Source organism: Vidua macroura, chromosome 3, assembly GCF_024509145.1.
Source record: "Vidua macroura isolate BioBank_ID:100142 chromosome 3, ASM2450914v1, whole genome shotgun sequence".
Classification (NCBI taxonomy): Eukaryota; Metazoa; Chordata; class Aves; order Passeriformes; family Viduidae; genus Vidua; species Vidua macroura.
In genome coordinates this window covers 3,918,506-3,938,524 of record NC_071573.1, presented here as the reverse complement: position 1 = coordinate 3,938,524, position 20,019 = coordinate 3,918,506, and the positions used below count along the sequence as shown (strand labels likewise).

General features: G+C 42.1%; 1 protein-coding gene across 7 annotated transcripts in view; it reads left to right on the top strand.

Moving 5' to 3' along the window:
- Nucleotides 1–3,162: 3,162 nt before the first annotated feature.
- The window catches only part of GPCPD1 (glycerophosphocholine phosphodiesterase 1), a 43,202-nt gene continuing 26,345 nt past the window's right edge, over nucleotides 3,163–20,019 (top strand). The window contains exons 1-5 of one of the 7 annotated variants that reach the window (XM_053972432.1): nucleotides 3,163–3,240; nucleotides 11,568–11,653; nucleotides 15,640–15,724; nucleotides 16,667–16,760; nucleotides 17,361–17,423. In XM_053972432.1, the coding sequence (XP_053828407.1) occupies nucleotides 11,605–11,653; nucleotides 15,640–15,724; nucleotides 16,667–16,760; nucleotides 17,361–17,423 (291 nt within the window). In that variant the 5' untranslated portion in view covers nucleotides 3,163–3,240; nucleotides 11,568–11,604. Of the gene's footprint in view, nucleotides 3,241–3,279; nucleotides 3,406–3,804; nucleotides 3,881–5,129; nucleotides 5,253–11,567; nucleotides 11,654–15,639; nucleotides 15,725–16,666; nucleotides 16,761–17,360; nucleotides 17,424–20,019 lie in introns of those variants that run through there. The other 6 variants (XM_053972433.1, XM_053972431.1, XM_053972436.1 and 3 more) reach the window with 6 other exon arrangements.

Here is a 20,019-nt window from a genome sequence, read left to right as displayed (position 1 = left end):
GCCTCTTTTGAGGCTCTGAAGTCCCTAAAGGGCTGAAAGGGAATCCAAAGTCTCCTTGGAACCTTTTTTTCCTCCAGGCTGAGTAACTCCAGCTCCCTTACCCTGTCTCCATAGCAGAGGTGCTCCAGCCCTCTGAACATCTTCTGAAATTGTCCAACAGGAGCTTCCCCCTTCTCCTGTTGGGGACCCCAGAGCTGGCCACAGCACTGCAGGTGGGCTGTCACCAGAGCAGAGGGGCAGAGTCCCCTCCCTCAGCCTGCTGGCCACCCTGCTTTTGGTGACAAACTGCTGACCTGTCCACAGAGAAAAGTACATTATTCTGTACTGCAGTAAACATCACAGAAAAAATGCCATTGCACAAGGGGCAATTTTTCTAATATTAATTTCTTATCATTCTCCATGAGACTGAGAGGCTTTTGCCATGCTGGCAGCATGGTTCTTTTGCTATTTTTTCATATCCCTTAGCATCACTTTTCTTTAGTGCCCATAAACTGTCCAGATTTCCCATTAGGTGGTGATACAGCAATATTCTCAGTGCCAGAGAAAAGGTCAGAAGTGTATTTTCAACTATAAGTGATTCTACAAAAGATCAAAGAACATTAATTTGACACTGCATGCCTAATGCTGTGCCTTCATTTGCACAGTTTTGCCAGCTATTTTTATTCACAATTACCCACCAGACCCAGAACAACTGCAGAAAGATCAAGTGCAGTAAAATGAGGAGTGAAATTCATCTGTAAATGCACCTGTGAGCACTGGTGTCAGTCAAACCAGATCACTGGAACTCAGTGCAGGCTGTGAAAGAGAAAGCACAGATGTAATTTGATGCTCACAATCTTTATAGCTACTTGTAGTATTAATGAAGCTTAATTATAAGTTGAATCTTTAATTCTGGCAGCTGAAGAAAAGACTCCATTGGCTACAGAAACTGACAAAAAACCTGAAGGCACTTCCTTTTTAGTACAGGTTTGCTAGTGTATTGTAAACATCAGCTTCAAGCACTTATTTCATGCATTTGGGCAAGTATTTGTCTCATTATCTATAAAAATCATTTCAGTCCCATCCCAGCCAGTGCAGCCTCAAGGCTGCTTTGATTTTCCACCTACAGCACACAACACCTCCAAGCAACCTCATTCCACATTGTCATGGCAGGGGACAAGACACAGTGAGAGGAGGCAGATTCCCCATGAACCTTCAGCATCTTCCTTGGGCTCCTTCACTCCTGCTCAGGGACTTCAGCACTACGGTGCCACTGCCAGAACAAAAACAGAACATTTTACCCTCTGGTTAAGTATTAGCAATTTTCATTCGCCTTGTTAAATTTTTATTCAATAAGAAAACATGTTTTCCATCAGGTGCATGCATGGTTTAAATAGAGTTTGTGCTTGCCCACTGGAAACAGATCTCCTTACCTTGTCTTTCTGGATCTCTTTGGGATTTTGCAAACAGCACCTCAATTCAACACAGGTTTTATAGTATAAAACCCCATTTCCCTTGTTTCATTTTTCTTATTTTTTTCTGTATAGAAAAGGAAACAGATAATCAACCTTAGCTTTTTCAACAGACACTTAAAGAGAGTTCTATAAACTGATCCACCTGCTCTAATTACTGCACAGTTTTCTATTCCCCTAAAGAGTAGCTGAGACTTGTCTGCTGCATCATGGCAAACTATGAGTTTATCTGACCCAACCATATTGAAGCAACTCCTTAGGGAGGAAAAAAGAAAGTGTGCTGGCAAGCTTAATTAAATGTAGACTTTTCTTAAGTCAACATAAAACAGTATTTTCCATCCCACCCTTTTCCCACTTGCTCCACACTGATGCACATCTTTAATAAAATGAACACATGAGTATTTCTTGAATCTATTAAGAGCCTAAATTGTAATTTTTAGCTACAGTGAATTATGGCAGGAAATGCAATATTAGTTGGACAAAATAAAGCCTTTTTTTTTTTTAATTAACACTAGGGCTGAATGAGACCAAGTGTTACATTTCTAGTTTTTAACAAAAATATTAATGGTGCAATTTTATAATACATCTGGCATGACATCAAATTTTTGAAAAGTTTAACACACCAAACAATGCTTCAAAGTGTTCAATTCTATTCCTGCTTTACAACAAATTCCTTGAAATAATAAATCTTAAAAACAAGAAAGAGAAAAAAGTAGACAGTTGCTTTTCTAAATACTGTTTTCACTGAAGTTTTTTTATCCTTTCTTCCCTCAGTAGTGAATACAGCTGGAGAAGTGATGCTCCTAATGTTTTCCTAAATACCAAGGGTTTGTAATTAGAGTATTTCACATCTGTGTTTAACAAGGGAATCACTTTCCACCAACCCTCCCTCCTCACCCAGAGGAATTCCTCTTACCTTTTTCACTAAAAAAAGGAGCTGCTTTCAGCTATAATTTCCTTTTATTACATACTTCCCCCTACCTTTCTTTCCTTGAAGCTTGAAACACTAACATAGAGACCTCGGCAGTTTAGATGCATTACACACTTTTCTGATTCACAGCATCTGATAGCAACATTAGCTTTTCCAACAACACCCAAACGTCACAAATTCCTTATAAACTTAGATCTGCAGGGCAGGAATAAATGGAAAATAGCCCTCTATTTAAATGGCAGATTGAAGGACAACATAGAGTAGAATTCCTGTAGCAGCACTAACTCCCAACACAGGATAAAATGGTTTCTCTGCACACAAAAGCTCACAGGGACAGGCGGCCACCATCAAAACAAGCGAAATCAAAGCCCTTGAGGAAAGGCAAAGCGCCGGCCCCTTTATACCACCACAAAAACAAAAAACGCAACGTGTCATTGGCGCCGCAGGCTTACAGCCAGCTCGAACCACGGTAAACCTTTAGAAGGCAGAACTGCCTACCCTTAGGGTAGCTCTTATGCTCCCAGGCCGGGTACGGAGGGCTCGGACTGACCGCGGACGGCAGCGGAGCCGCCCCGCCGCCCTCAGCGCTCCCTCAGCGCCGGGGCTTTCAAGGGAACGGCGCGCGCCGCTCCCGCCCCGCCCGCCCGCCCGGCCCTGATTGGCTGCGGCGGGAAGGGAGGGGCGGGGCCGGGCCGCAGGGTGACGCGTCAGGCGGGCGGGTCACGTGGCCGCGCCCTCCCCGGTGCGCTCGGGGGCCGCTGGATCCGGCTGCCGGCCCCGCCGCTGTCAGCGGCCCCGGGCAGCGCCGCTCGCAGCCCCGCACCGACGCGTGGGCAGCCGGCTGCAGCGCTCGGCCAGGTCAGTGCACGCCGCCGGCCGCGGGGCCAGCGGGAGTGCTGTGGGGGTGTGTGGTGGCGGCGGCAAGGGGCGCTTGGTGAGGACGCCTTGGAGGCTGGAGGAGGTCGGGTCGCGCTGCGGCGTCGGGAGAGCGCTGGGGGAGCGGCGCCGCGCTCTCTGAGGAAGGTACCGGGGGGGGGGGGGGGATGGCGCGGGGAAGCGCTGGCGTTTGGCCCTCGGGAGAGGTGGGGAGGGCAGAGCTCCCCCGCCGTGCGCAGGCGGCCACGAGCCGCCCCCGAACCCCCCGTGCCCCTCCGAGCCCCGCCGCGCCCGCCCCCGCTCCCCGCGCTCCCCACGCCTCCCCCAGCCCCGCCCCGGGCCCGCCCTCCGTCTCCTCCACTGTCGAGGAACGGGCCCCGCCCCCCGGCCCTTCCCGCGCTCCCATTGGGCGCGGCGGGGCCGCGGGCGCGGTCACGTGGCTGGCGGGGGGCAGCTGGAACCGGTTGGGGCCGCGCCGCCCCCTCCCCACCCCCGGCAGGCGGCCCCGGGCGGCGGCCCCGGCAGGAGGGCGGGGAGCCCGGGCTGCGCTGTCCGCCGCCCCGCACAAAGCGAGCGAGCGAGCGAGCGAGCGGGGGCCCGGAGCGCCGCTGCGCTCCGCCAGGTCAGTCGGCGCTGCCGGCCGCGTGTCGCGGCGGGGGCGATTGGTGCGGCGGAGGCGGCTCTGTTCGAGCCCTGTGCGGAGAGGGCATTAGGGAGCGGTGCGGCGCTCCCCGCAGCACCGCGGGGCCCGTGCGTTATCTGAGGGGACGCGGAGAAGGAGCGCGTCGTCCGGGCACCGGGGCGTCACCGCAGGTTTCCTGAGAGGCGGGGAGAGCGCGGCTCCGTGCGCCCGGGGGCGGCCGCGGTGCTGCCGGGCCCGGGGCGGGGGTGCCGTGCCGGGAGGGCTGCGGGCGCATCGCGCCGTCCGGCCGGGCCCCGGCTGTCACCGGGCGGGCGGCGGGCCGGGGAACGCGGGGCCTAGGGCTCTGTTTGTTTACGTCGCCGCCTGAAGCCCTGGCCCGGGGCGGTCCCGCGGCTGCCGCATTATGCAAGCGGCCGCGCCGGGGCGGGCCCGGGGACGTGGCGCGCCGGCTCCCGCTGCGGGCCGTGCGGTGCGGGGCGGCGGGGAGCCCTCGCTCCGTGTCCGGCGGGGAGCCCTCGCTCCGTGTCCGGCGGGGAGCCCTCGGTCCGTGTCCGGCGGGCGTGGGGCTGTGCGCTGCGCTGTTCTTTGTCTCGGCTCCGCACTAAAGGAGCACACAGCGATGATGCTGCCGGCTCCTGGTTGGATGTAACTGATCGCATAGGAGCTAGTGAGGCAGCTCTAGATTAAGCGGAACTTTACAAGTTAATCTCTTACCTGCGCCCTAACCAGGCACAGATTCCATTTTTCTCTTTTTCCTTTTAAGTTACTAGCCTGTCTTGTTAGTGTCAGTGTTTTAATTTATCAGAGCACGCGGTGTTAGATGGATGTTAACCTTCAACGTATTTAAAATGTTAATGGTTGGGTGAAATAGTTGATAAGTAAAATTATTTTCATCACATATATTTCCATTCTAGCACTGCTTCCTGAAAAATAACTATATAAGATGTTAAAAAAATAGGAGATTGCCGTTGGTCTTGAATAGACACTGGTAGCCCAAGCTGCCATGTGATTAGTCTTACAGTAAAGCACGTAGCCCCTCAACAGAATGGATCCAGGCTTTGGAAACCTGTTAAAAAAGTGGTTTGTTGAGAGCTGTGGGGAGCATTATACATGTTATTTGTCCAAGTCATTCCTAAGTGAGGAATGTTAGCGTGATCACAGAGAGCTAAATTACTGCCTGCCTAAGATCTTGTCAGCCTCATGTTAATAATAAGCCCTTCAGAAAAGAGGAATCAGACTGATGCTGCTCTGTCTCCCTTACAAACGTGCCCCAGCTGTTTCCTGTCTGTTTCAAGAACTTCTCAAAAGTGCTGTGGCATAGCTGAGGCAGAAGAGTCTGTCACATGGACAGGTAAATGCCAAATGCTGAAACAATTAACTTATTGTTACTTAAAACAAAGCAGATACGTTGTGGGTGAACAGAGAGAACCAGGGCTGACGGGGAGCTAAATTGATACTGAAAATACAATCCTCAAGATATTTTTCTCACTTGCTGTGTATTAGTGTGATGTAATTGCAGAGGTATCACTTGAGGTTTGCTGCTTTCTAAATGTCAGCATAAGCCTGCTGGTAAAATTTCAGCTTTTGAATCAGAGCAGCATGACCAGATCTTTGCAAGTTTGTTTGCTGTCCAATGTTCAGCACTGCAATGCAGGAGGAGAGACCTGCTGACTTCGTCCTTGCTCCTGCAGTCAAGGTGCAGGGGGAGGAAAGGAGGGGGCAGGAAGAACCCTCTTGTTGTTTGGTTGAACATGAAGGAGTTGATGCTGTAATGCTGTTTCTAAAAATTCTCTCCCAGTTGTTAGAGGGAATGCCCTGACAAATACATCCTCTGACGCTGTTCTAAAACCCAGGTGTCGTCAGCTAGTGTTACGTAATTTTCTTGCATGTCTAATTTGTTGCTTTAGATGTATTCTCTAATATCTGATACCTCATTAGGACCAACCACAAGCAACGAAATCTGTTCATCTTACTACAAGATTAACCAGATACCACTTGGTATCTTTGGAATATCACAGTGTGTGTCTCAAGCTCCTGTTCAGCACAGCAGCAGACCTGATGCATGGTGGATTTTCTATTGCTGCGTGTAGCACATCTTTTAAGAAGGTAAAATCTGAGCACAGTACCTTCTCCAGCAGTGCTGGGCTGTGTTCAGATTCATGGGGGAGGCTGCAAGGAGTGCTCTGTGTCACCCCCAGTGCTGCCAGTGTGTCCTCCCAGCTGTCAAATGACTTGGCTGGGACTGTGGCACCTTTCCCGTGCTTCAGCCTGGAGTTGGACTCTCCTGGGTGTTGTTATATCATGAGTCTCTTCTCTTAAGGTGGAAAGTGTCAACCCAAAATGACAAAAATTAGAAAAAAAAAAATACTCCGGCCTTCTAGTCCTTGCTGATTTTATCTTTATATACAACACACGGAGAGATATTTTGAAATAATTAAGTATGTTTACTTTTAGGATTGTGCACTTCCAGGACTGTGCACCACGATCTGTGATGAAATATGTGCTAGCATTATGAAAGAGCCTGTTTGTGCACCCAGCCCACCACCCAGGTGCTGGTGGGTTGACCTGAGCAGCTCTGTCACCCCTCTCCTCAGGGGGAGAAAGGTGGAAGAACCCTCAGGGATCAAGGTAGAGGCAGTTAATACAGGAAAAAATAATTTATGCAGAAGCAAAGGGAAACAGAAGATTTTATTCTCTGCTTCCCCATTAGGGAAGCCAGGCTTCAGTATGGGTAGGAGATACTCTGGAAGACAAATGCCTTAAATAACAAATGCCCTCCTTTCTTGTAGGTTTTTTTTTTCCCTTTATTTTAAATCTGCCAATCTCTGAGCAGATGTCACGGGATAAGGAATGTAGGAATGTCCCTTTGGTCAGCTTGGGTCACCTGTGCTGGCTGTGTCTCCTCTGTTGCCCACCCGCAGCCTCCTGGTGATAGTGAGGAATGTTGGAGAGACAGCGCTGGTGCTGTGTGAGCACAGCTGAAACTCTGGGTGTTATCCACACCTTTCTAGCTGCCAGTACAAAGCACAGCTCTGGGAGGGAAAATTAACTCCATCTCAGCCAGACCCAGTACAACGGGCTTCATTTTTCTGCACCTGACTAAGCAAATTCAGTAATAGAGCAGGCAGAAGTAATCTTACACTAAATATGTTTGAAAGTACTAAAATGCACTCCAGGAGTTTTGTGACACCTTTGTACTTAGTTGTCTCATTTTAGTTGTTTAATTACCTTAGAAAAATCCCATTAAGTACCTATAAAATTTGTTATTAAAAAAAAAAAAATCCACCCCTTAAAAAGATACTTTGTCAGCTGTATTTTTTCATCTCATTGGAAAAATCTGTGCTGCATATTATCCTGTTATTTCTAAATGTAATGTCACCCAAGAGAGTTTGGAGTTGATAGCTTTCCATCAGAAATTTTTACTATTAGTTTATTAGATAGAGATTGGTGGCTTTTTGTGGGAGAGAAGGGGAGAAATGTGACACTTTGGTGTGAGTCTGATGCTTTTTGGCTTTCTTACCAGCATGTTGCCAAATTCTGATTATCTTTAATGGGCATGCTAAGTGTGACCAGCCATTCTGCAGCCCTTACAGTCAGCTTAGAGTTGATAAAATCAGCTTTTCATTCGGGTCTGTCAAGGTAGCTACTTGAAGTGTTCCCTGCCTAATTTTGAAAGCCCTCTGTCCATGCAACAAAGTTCAAGGCCTTCAGGCTTGTAAGTCTCCAGTTAAAAAAATTAAAAAAAAAATACCTATTGTACTTCAAGCCTGCCCTTGGACCACTAGAATCAAAGCTTCAAAACCTGTTCAAGTTGCTATTAAAAATATTGGTTGTAATGAGTAGAGAGCAGGTAACCTGGCTGTGTGGCTGCTGTGAATTTTTATGACTCTGGAATTTGTTCAGTGTTTGTCAGATTAGGCTCTGAGTGCCTCAGATTACCTGGTGTGTATTTAGCTAATCCTGAAAAAACATGTAAGATATGGTACAGCAAGCAGTCAGCACCTCTTAAATCATATTGGAAAGGTTAGGGAAGTTAAGGGTGGGGCAGAATAATCCACTAAAGCTGAAGGCCAGAGCCGTAAACCAGAAGGTTCAAATGAACTTCAAGATTTGAATTAATAAATGATGTCCCTGTCCTGGTATATTTCTAACTACAACCAAAAAATATTTTGGTCTTCCCCATCCACGATGACATTTATTACCTCATTTTAGAGGAAATCTATGATACTTTGTGATACTTTAATAGTTGATTGTGTTATGTCATCTTTTCTTTCTTACCTGCATTTTCTAGAAATTCTCTTTTAGAATCAGGGAGGGGAGAGTTTGGATTTCCTATTCTTTTCTTCCTATTAATGTTTTGTATTGGTTTTTTTTTTTTGTTTGTTTGTTGGTTTATTTTTAGTGAAGTGCTGATAAGTGTCTACCTGTGTGATATGTCTTTCCCATGAGGAAGACTGAGATTCAAGTGTTCACTGCTTTCTTGCATGTGCTTGTAGTCTATAAAAGCTGACCAAAGGAAGAGGAGCAATTATTTGCACCCGGGTTAACATCTGAATGCCTGTTGATGCAGCAGATGTGAATTTAGCTTTATTACTTTTGGACTCAGAAATTGTTTAAAAAGGGTTGTTGCACAAGGATTTCTAGCTTGTAAATCAGCTCAGTCGATGTTATTAATATTTGCTGATTAGGAAACATTTCTCATTTCTAATGTAGCTGTTCTAATTTGCTTCAGTTCCCCTAAGCAGTTATGACATGACCCCTCTGAGCTGAGGATTCTCTGCCTTCACCCAAAAGTCCATCATTACAGGAGTGGGGAGGATTTTGTTAATTCTTTGCCAGCTTCTTTGATTAAGCAGTGCTGTAAATCTGAAGGAAGGAACATCCTGTTTCAAAGATGCCTGACACTTAGAGGTCAGAGGATTTGATTGTTAAAGCTTGCCCTTCCCCTTTGGGAATTAAATCATCATCTCTTTTCAGGAACCATCAGTAACTAGACAGCTAAACTTAGGTTGTTTGGGTTTTTTTTCCCCTCCCCCTGCAGTAAAATGTTTTTGTATCATGTCTTGGAAGCACAGACTACTTTTATAAGTGCATTATAATATACTACACAGGCTTGATTCCTTAACAAAAAGCAGATCTGGTTTTTCCTTGCTGTGTGTTTGCATTCAGTGTTCTGCTAGAAAAGATGTTTTTTTCAGAATGAGGGGTGATACTTTGACCCTAAATATAAGAGCAATACCTGTACCTGCAGTTCTGCTAGAAAAAAACTTGCTCTTGCTTGGTGAAGTGGAATTTTTCTTTTCTTCATATCCATCCCTTGGGTAGGCTGAGTAGGTTTTTTGAGATAAAATGCATTTTGGGTAGAATTTTGGCAATTTTACAAAGTCAGTTTATCAAAACCTCCTTACCGCTGGCTACTCCTATTTTACAAGGCAGTTTAGAAATGCCCACCCCTGTCTTGCAAGTAGGTCCATAGAATTTTTACAAGATTGGCTAAAAGCTTTATAGATTAGGAGGGTTTTGGATGATTCTCTAAGAACAGTTGGGTAGTTAGTTAATTTGCAGTAGGACACACGCTGGTTTTTGTGAAGTTTAAATTTAGAATAGTTACATTGGCTCTGGAAACAGGTGGGGTTTTTTTTGTTTGTTTGGTTTTTTTTGTTTTGTTTTGTTTGTTTTTTTTGGTTGTTTGTTTGCTTGTTTGTTTTCTTTTCTTTTCTTGCTTGGGGGAGCTAGCTGCACACATCAGCTTTCCTGCTTGACTTTCCTGCTTGACTTTTGCAAGGCATTTTTGCCAACTTCATTTCCCCTTTGGCTCCTCTGCCCTTTCAGTTAAAGGCTGTCCAAACAGGCATTTGGTGAGCACAGCCAAGCCCCTGACTACTTGGTGTCATCATAAATGCACACTACTAATTCATATTCTCTGCATTACACTGAGATTTTTTTGTCACCAGTTTCCTGAGCCCAGTCTTAGTTTCAGCGCTGAAACATTCTGTGCTTCTCTATCTATAAATAACTGCTAAAAAAAAAAGTGCTAGAATGTGTCACTTAACATACACAGAGACTAATGACACACAGGTGGGAAAGTTCCTAAAGGGCATGCCCTTCGTGGAATTCCTGTTTATCAGCTGTGCTTACTTCTACCTTCAGTAGTCTGGGATTTTATCATTTGCAGAATGATAAAATTTGTGAATGACAAATACAGAATTGGAATATGTGACCAGAAACCTTTATATGTCTACTGGTTTGTTTTTTTTTTTTTTTTTTTCTCTCATTTTACTACTGAAAAGTCATCTTCTTGACATGGAGAGGGAAAATAAAGGAGGAGAAAAAAGAATGGAAAGTAAAGGCAGCTGTAATAGGAAGGAGAGTTAGAATTGAGAGGAGGAGGAGTAGAAGATCCAGAAGAAATAGTTCTGAAGGTTCAATACCTGCAATAGCATTCTAAATGCCCACAAAGGATGAGGTTTGATGATGAGCTGCTTTTTCCCTTCCTATTTGGTGTCTGACTATCTTTTGCTTTCAGCATATTTAACTGTCCTGTTACCCTTTGAAGGCAAGAGCTTCCCCTTGTAGTAGTAGAGCTAATGAAAGGCAATTTTTTCTTAAGTGTTGTTAGTTCTTTCTGATGTTGTTATTAAAAGATTGCTGACCAAGATTGTACTGAAATAAAGTGCTATTTGTCCTGTTCAAAAATAGCAATATTCTACTTCTTTGGTTAAAAAAAAAACAAACCCAAACAAAACACAGAACAAAAAGCCCCCCACAGCGATGTAAAGAACTGGATTAATTGAAACCATTGCAAAATGTATTGTGCACATAATTAATATAATTATTTTGTAGCCCTGTCCAGATGGATACACTTGGGTGGTGATAGTCTAGCAACATCCATATGTAGACTTTACTGTGACTGCTGCTTTTGTAAATAATATAAAAGGGTGTGATATATCAATTGTGTTTCTGGTGTAATGGTGAAAATGGGGTTCTGCCAGTTTTTTTTCAGTTGAGGTGTTGTGCATTGGAGGAGAAAACTGAGGCAGAGTCAGTCTTCCAGCTGTCCTGGCTAAAGGCAGGCCCTTCCTGCTGTGCTGCTTTGAAGTCTGCTTGGTGCTTCCAGTTGTTCCTGGTGCTTCCTGTGAAAGTCTGGAAGTAGGGGAGCAGGGAGTAGGGATGGACAAGTGACAGCAGAGAGCTGTCATCTCTTATGGGTTGTTCCCCTTTTCCTTCAAGGTGGTTGTGCTTCTCTGTGGAAACTTTCTTGTGCTTTGTAGAGGATGCTGAAGAATAGCACTGATGAGACAGAAGTTACTGTTTGCCAATGGTCCTACTCTTAAATCTCTCAAAAACCTTCCAATGGCCTCCTTGGAAGCAAAATTAGTCAGAAAGAGTTTTGAAAAATCTCACTGATAAATGGTGCAGGACCCTGATACTTGCATATGGTATTTGATTTAGTAGTCTTTTTCTTATGCCAGTGTTGCAACTGGATGCTGTTTCCTGGGTCTGCAGCTGCTTTTAAAGAGCTTTCTACTTCCACTGCTCACTCAAACAGTAGTATCAGAAGTGGCTTGCTTCCCTGTGAGTGGTGGGATTTCTGTTTCCTCTTACTTAGAGCAGCAATAAATGTAGTGATTGTTCTTCAAATTAGTTCTCTTTCTTCCCACTACAGGAGATTTCAACGATCCCAAGACAAAAGTTCTGCAGAAATGACCTCTTGTCAAGTTACTTTTGAAGTAACAGGATCATCAGCACCAGGTACTCAAATCATGCTTTCTCTTTTTTGTATGGTTGGTGTAGGAGAAAACCTAATAGAGGAGTATTCAAAGGCTGTCTTGTCTGTTTTCCTCAGAGATAAAAGAACATATTAGATCAAATATCAAAATGATAAATCACTGTAAAATATATTAAGACATTTCACCTATGAATTTGAAAATGAGAATTGGGAAATAAATTTTACCTCGTTCTCCAAACAAAAATTTCATAATGTGCTAGGGATTTTGATGCTAACTGAAATGGTTATGATTGGTTTAAAATCTTCTCTCTTCAGTACCTTTTTATTCCATGGAAACAGGCATTTGTAGTCTAACCCATGATATTTAGGTATGCATTGATGTGTTTGTTCTGTTTTTTATGCTCTTTGCATCCCTGTTGAAAGTTCTCACAAGATGTGACCTCTATCAGAAGTTACAGACAGAAAGAATATGCAACTTAATTCAGTATTCTGTCTATGCAAAAAAAAAAAAAAAAAAAAAAAAAAAAGTGTAAAATAACTTCTGTTATCCAAATGAGGAACACAAGGTATCACATTATCACATCAGGTAGAACATGAAAATCTGGTATTGATAAATTGTGCATATCATGTTGACATTCATCTTCAGGAACTTGGAAGGAAGGAGTTGTGTTTAACCACAGCTGGTAACTGAGGTCCACAAAACTGCTCCCAGCCATGTTCCTTCCCAGCTTCTTCCTTCCCAGCCCCCTCTCTGGTGGGGAAAGAACAGAAAAGGCCTTGATGCTGTGAGCAGTGCCCAGAAGTAACTGAAATATCCCTCTGTTATCAGCACTGCTTCCAGGACAAATTCAAAACACAGCCCCTGCTAGCTGTTGTAAAGAAAATTAACTCTACCCCAGCCAACAGCCAGCACAGAAGTTACACCAAAAAAGTAATTGATTGTTGCCTAACAGAAGCAGATGAATGTGGGAGGAGCAGATTGGCAAAATTCCTGTGCCAGGCAAATGCCAGATGGCAGAAGTGGCTCCTGTAGTTGGCAGGGAAGAAAATGATAAAAGCATTGTACAGGTTTTGACATCTGCCCTGTGTTAGACCTCTCCTGTGTTTCTCCCTCGGGATTTGGCATTTGGGAACTGAAAACTGGTACTCAGTGTCAACGTTAGTAAGGAGTAGAGTTTTTTATAGCATTCTGGAGAAAATGTTAAAACTTTAGAGTAAATTGACCTTAGCTCAAGACTTGTGTAGCTGTACCATGGAGTATTGCAAGCTGTTCTCTCTTTGTCCTGCTTACACTGTTGCTTCCACAGCTGTGGTGGCACTGTCACTAGCAAAGCTGACTTTGGATGTGTAACTTCTTCCTGTGCCAATAATATCTGCAATGAAAAGTGGGATTAGTGAGAACTAGATCCTGCCTCAGTGGCTATTCACAAAGAATTATCTGGAAATGCAGCATTAAGAGATGGTACAAAGGGATGCTTCTACTTATGACAACATGGATATTGTTGGGGTTTTAGTTATTTTTGTTGGGTCAGTGAGGCTGTTGCAAGCTTTGAGTTGGGGCAGAAGGTTTAGATTAACCTTCTTTGCAGTAGCTGAAGGAGCTCTGCCAGGAGCAGCCTTGAATTCCATGGCAAGGAGAGGGGAGAAGCTGAGCACCACAGAGCTTGAAATGCAAACCCAACCCAAACCCCAGTGTTCAGAATTGCCTGTGGGGAGGCAGTTTGCCATGCATTTCACAGAGCCTAATCTGACAAACACTAACAAATTCCAGAGTCATAAAAATTCACAGCAGCCACGCAGCCAGGTTACCTGCTCTCTACTCATTACAACCAATATTTTTAATAGCAGCTTGAACAGGTTTTGAAGCTTTGATTCTAGTGGTCCAAGGGCAGGCTTGAAGTACAATGGGGTTTTTTTTTAATTTTTTTTTAACTGGAGACTTACAAGCCTGAAGGCTTTGAACTTTGTTGCATGGACAGAGGGCTTTCAGAATTAGGCAGGGAACACTTCAAGTAGCTACCTTGATAGACCTGAATGAAAAGCTGATTTTATCAACTCTAAGTTGACTGTAAGGGCTGCAGAATTAAGATAATTAAGGCAGTGTTTTACAAATCCTAATTCAGCCTCAGTACAGCTGTTGAAGGGAGTTTAGGGTGGCTGCACATCCTATTCAAGTGGTGCCTTACTGAGTGAGAGGTGGTCACTGGATATTCACAGGTTTGGTTAAAATAGGAGCCCAGAGAACTATTCCAGCTGGCACCTATTAAGAGGAATATAATTAGATGGCACTTCAAAGGTTGGCTGTGTGTACACTAAGATCTATTAAGTGCTGCTCTTTTAAAGGGATATTAAAAGAATTTTAGCTTCTTTTTGCTATCTCTACTCAGAAATTGTACCTGTGTGGTGTTCAGGTGGTCTTCCCTCCCCACTTTATCTCCTCCCTGCAAAACCAAATCATCACGTGCCTCAGGATAGGGTGGAAAAGGGAAAGCTAACATAGGCAATTGCATACTAAATATACTCATAATGTAGATTTTTATCTGTATCTGTATGCTTGCAGTGAGCATCCAGAAAGCTCAGGCTTCTTCTTCTAATAAATTGCAGCAAAAGATTAAAAAAAAAAAAACAAACTGCTGAAGTTCAAGGTGTTATGTAAAATTACTTCAATAAGCTGCTTTCAGACAAAAGTTTTCTTACTTTTGTCTTCTGTAGATTTTTTTTCCAACCCATGGGTCTGCAGAGGTTTCTTTCATAAGCAGGTTTGTGGTATCCCTTATTAATTTAACTGGAGAAAAGGGACACAATTTTAGAGACAAAAGGGCATCCTCAAAATTGTAACTGTGTACTTTGAAGTGTCAGCTGTGATTTGTGGCTTAGGAAAAGGTAGTGTACACTTCCTGCATACAGCTTGTCTACCTTGTGTCTTGGGATTTTTTGTTCCCCACAGTACTCACTTTGAGAACAGGAAATAAGTCAGAGAGGCTTGTACCATTCTTTTGTGGTGCCTAACTGTACTTTAAAACTCCATATTTGCTCATTCTGCAACAGCTTTTTATTATGTCTAAAAATCTTGTTGAAAACCTGTAAGAGCAAAATAGTAACTTGTTCTTTCCATTAGTATTTATCATTGTTGTTCTTACAGTCAGATACATATAGGTTTTATATTAAAAACAAGGGTAAGTTGCAATGGTCACTTTGGGATATCCCAAAATTAAATATACTGTTGTGACCTTTTGGGTTCTGTGTGTATGTATGCATTAAGAGAAGTGTGACAATTTCATGTATTTATCATTGTTGTTCTTACTATATAAGATACTTATAGGTTTTATATTAAAAACAAGGGTAAGTTGCAATGGTCACTTTGGGGTATCCCAAAATTAAATATACTGTTGTGACCTTTTGGGTTCTATGTGTATGTATGCATTAAGAGAAGTGTGACAATTTCATGTGGGTTTTTTGTGTAACAATGTTGTGTTTTGATACCCAGTAAAAACTGAAAGCATAGCAGCAAAATTAACTTTATTTCTCTTGGGAATCAAATTCATTGGGTATGTTGCCTTGGGAATAATGCCAGCAACTTCCTGTTTGTCTGTGCTTTCTAAATTGTTGGTATGAATTTGAGGGAATATGGACATACATTAAAAAATGCAGAGTATCTAGGGAAATAACCATGTTATCTTGAGATAAAACATTTTACTGTGAAAGTTTGTCTCCTACATTCCCAGAGATGTTTTGAACACTATTGCTTAAGAATGGTTTGGAAGCCAACCCTTGTAAGGGCTGGGATTGTCATTAGTCCCTCTCTCAGGTCCTTGGGATGGTGAAGAAAATGTTGTTGTAGTTTTGGGTGGGGTAAGATTCCTTTCTGGACAGGAGGGATTTTAGATGAGTGATGCTGGTGTATATATTTAAAGTACTTGAAAGTTTGACTGTAGCTGATGGCACTTTTTAATGCCATCTAGCCTGAAGTAATGATGAATGTGGGTTTTTTTCTGTCTGGATTTTTTAGGAGAGGTTTTTGCAATATGTGGAAGCTGCAGTGCTTTGGGAAATTGGAATCCCCAACTTGCGGTGGTCCTCCAGACTGTGGATGAGTAAGCTGGTTTTGATTTTTGGTTTTTTTTTTTTGGGAGGGTGGGATTTTTTTCTTCTGTTTTGAAATATTTTTACTTGTTCCATTTGAAGTAGCTGGAGTCCTGGAGCAACAAATTTATTCTGTCTTTGAGTTTGTAAATTCTTGAGCTGCATGTACTGTTAGTAGAACTCCAGAATTTCTTGTGTTGCCCTTGAGCTCATTGAATGCTTAGGAATATGTTTAAGAAAATAGGAAACTTGGGTGTGCTTTTCTAGTTACAGATGATGCTTCTGCTGTTGTGGCTGGCATTTCAGTAGTTTAGCTTTAGATACTTGGATTAAGAAGCTGTTCTGGGGCAATTCTCAGTCCCATGGCTATGCAGCAAGTTACAGGAGATGTATAGAATAAAAGAAAGTAAAGACTATAAACAAGTTATTATTGTGCTAGAAAATGATAGGGAGGAGATTATTTAAGCTGAGAGTTGCATTAAAATTCTTAAGGGGAATGGGATGTCTGTATAAGCATGAGTGTACATAAAGAAAGCTTAAATGCAGTGGAAGAATTCAGTATTTTCTTAAAATGGTGCCAGCTTATGGCAGCTCTGTGGTGAAGGAAAATAAGGCTTGCAGGCTGTGTCTGTAATTCTGTCAGTGACTGGCTGCGTGATCCTGGCTGAGTCTCTGAGTCACTTCACCATGTTTTCCCCATCTGTTCAACGGGGGTGAGAATTCTTGCTCTCTTAGAGCACTTCAGATCTGCCGATCAAAAAGTTCAGTTTCAATTCTAAGTACCTCTCGTGTTCTGTACATGTTTGGCTAAGGTACTTCGTAAGAACTTTCCTTGCAACAATTCACTAGACTTTATTTTAGAATATTACTTAGACATGTGCCTGAGGTGGCTGTTAGGCTGTATTTTGAGACTTTTTTTTTTGGTTGGTTGTTTCCTTTTTTTCTCTCCACAGTCTGTTTGAGAAAAGATGGAAAACTACTGTAGAGCTTCCTAGAGGAGTTCCTGTTCAGTATCGGTATTTTAAAGGATACTTTCTAGAACCTAAGGTATGTACAACCTTGTCTACTTTAAGTTGGCTCATCCCTAGTAAAAATTCCCATAGTTGAAATAAAAAAAGGATTTCCTGAGTTAAACATGAGTTTTTTTTAGAGATAAGTCTTGAATTGCTACATGTGAAACACTAAAACATCTGTGGAAATACAGTTCACTTCTGGAAGTACAGGACCATATGCTGTTACCTTTAATTATATTCTCTTCTTTTTTTTTACCAGTGTTAGTGTTATAAAAATTTCAGTGGTTAAAAAAACCCTGACATTATTATAAAGCTTAAATAATATGATGAAGTTCTCATAGTTAGAATATGGTTGCATATGGATCTCAAGTGATCCATGGAAGGAATGTGATAGTATGTGATATCTATCCTATATGATAGGATGGAAGCAAGTGATAGTAGGAGAAAAATGGTTAGTGTAGGAGGTGCATTAAAATTCTGAAAGTTTTTGAAATCACTGCAGATTTGTTTTTGTGAAGTATGAGAAGTATTAACCAGATTTTGTGCTGCATAATTAGCATAAGTTAATCTCTTGAAGTGAAAAGATGAAACAAGGGATGAGGCATCCCATTGTTTTCTGTATGTTTGTATATAGGTATTTGCACAACTTGGAGGGAAAAAAAAGAGCCAAGAGACAGAGACAGCTGTGTTTTTACAGGTATTGAAAGTTGCATAGCATAAGACTTAAAGTTACATAAATTAGAGTTTAATGTATGTGGCAGTGTACTGCTTTGTAAACATTGCACTAGGGCAGGGGGAAGTTCTTCAGATGGGAATAGGCTGCATCCAGGAAAAAGCTAAGCTAAGTTGGGAAAATAAGCAGCTACCCTTGAACTGTTTTTCATAATAACAAGTAATAACCTTAAGAAATGTAATGCTGCCTTTGCTGTCTTTCTTATTCTGTTAATATCCTTTAGCTATTCACCCTGGGCTTTAGTTCCTCATTGAAACTGGGATTATGAAGGCTGTAGGTAAATGTGCAAAGGAGTTACAGAACCAGCTCATCAATATCTTTTAAAAATTTCAAATTACTGTCAAGAGCATGTAAGTTTCTGCCAGCCTTTTTTTAACTAAAAAACCCGCATTTGACAGAGGTGTAATTTCAGTGAAGGATACTAATTTCAAATGAAACACAATTCTGTTTTTTTCATTACAGCATGTGATATAATCTAGTTTAAATACCAGAAACTGGTATTCAAATTGATACTTTGAGGCAAAAGAAGGGAAGGTCAGTAATAGATTTCTTTTGTTGAGGTCAAACTGAGGCCAAAAGTAGATTAATTCTTACAGCTCAGCAGCTCTAATGGGACTCTTATATTTATTTTTGCAAATGCCCAGAAGTTTAAATGTAAGCAATAGCACACTCAGAAAGCAGAGTTAGTGAGCAGAAGCTGAGCCCTAGTTGATAGACAATACAATTTCTGTTTTACCATTTGCAAAAGCTTACCCTGTGTATTGGTGAGTGTGTTTCTTTGAGTAGGTGCTCTGTATCGTGCACCGTGTGATGCAGGGTCTGCCAAGGTAAGTATGAATTTTATGCAATATCAGGGTAAAGGGCAGGAAAAATGGAAACCACCCTACAAAACAAAGTATATGTGAATTCCTGGGGTGCAGGGTTGCCAGCTTAGTGCTGTCTGACTTGTACCTGTTAAATGCACAGGACTTTATTTCTCATAAAATAAAATTTTTCTCATAAAATAAAGTCTTTTGAAGGAAAGAAATCCAGGTACAATGTTGGTTTCTTCCTCTTTTTGTAAACCTCTTGCAGAACAATGAAAAAGTAACAGGAATTTCATGTACAGTATAGTGTAAGTGAGACACTACATGGAGAACTTTAGCAATAAAGAAATGCTGATAAGGAAAAGATACTTCTAAGTTAAATTATTCTGCATATTTTTATTTCAGATTTTTTTTCATTAAGCATTGCATGTGATTGATCTCCTAAATTTGACAAGCTGGCAATATATGATCTCTGACACTTAATTTTTTACATCAATTTTATCTGTACTAGAACAGTGTAATAATCTTAAGCATATGTTCAAGTCTGAGTACATGAATTTGACATGACATAATTAGTAAATCATGCTGATGACAGATCCACCTGAAGTTAGCAACTTCTACAGCAATTGCATCTGTGAAGATGCTTGAGTTGGACACGGTGGCAAAAATGGGGGTGATACATGTTGACACAGAGAAATGGTAGTTCCTGGATTACCCATAGTAGTGCTACAGGCTAGATGTGAAAATAGATAGAATAATTGACATTTTATTAAAAAAAAAAAAAAAAGTGATGTCTTTTTCTCACATCCCTTTAAGAAGGTCATAATTTGATCTTAATTTTTTTTTACTTGAACGAAAGTATGATGTAATGAAAAATCTTGTTTGTAGTGAAGTATATTGGTGTTAACATAATTGTGGTTATGTAAATGGAGCAGGGTTTTTTTAAAACACTCAATATATTGAGATTCGTAGAATTTTTTGCATTAATACAAATATATAACCAAAGAACATGTTCCTATCAAATTGGTGTCAGGTCTTGGCTACTGCATATCAAGAGATATGCAACTGTGTTGCAAACATTTTCATCTTAAGCATTTAAAAAGAAAAACAAATACACACACTTGGATGAAATGAGCCAGTAACTTCAAGTATTTTGGTCGAGGTTGTTCTTGCATTGAACATAGTCTGGGACCAGTGAGCTCCCTGTGAGGATCTTCCTGGGTTTTATTCTACACTCACTCTCTGTTTGTGGCAGTGGGTTGTGAGGGGTTTGTGTGATGCACACCAAAACTCCCTTGGCTGGAATTTGCCTTCTGTGTACCTTAGGTTTTAGAAGAATAATTTTCCATGCATTGTTCGCATGATGCATATTCGAAAACCTGAGTAAGGAACACACCTTAATCTGTTCAGCTGTGTTCTGCATTTGCTTTTACAACTATAAATAAACATGCCAAGTTCAGGGCTACTTCTTTCAAGGCAAGTGTGAAATAACTAAGCTGTCTGTGCATGTAGCAGGACTTTAAAAACTGGATTGGAGGACATTTTTCACACTTTCTCTTTAATTACAGAGGTTTCAAATGAGAGTTAGATCTACTTTTTTAAAGTGCAATTAAATAAATCCATTTAGTGTCTGGACTGTAGTAATAAAAGTGAAACTTAGACCTAGACTCAGTAATTAATGCTTTAGAAAAGCTTTTTGTAGATTAAGAACCCGTGGTTGTCATGATAGTAACAAAGGCATTATTATTTGCTGA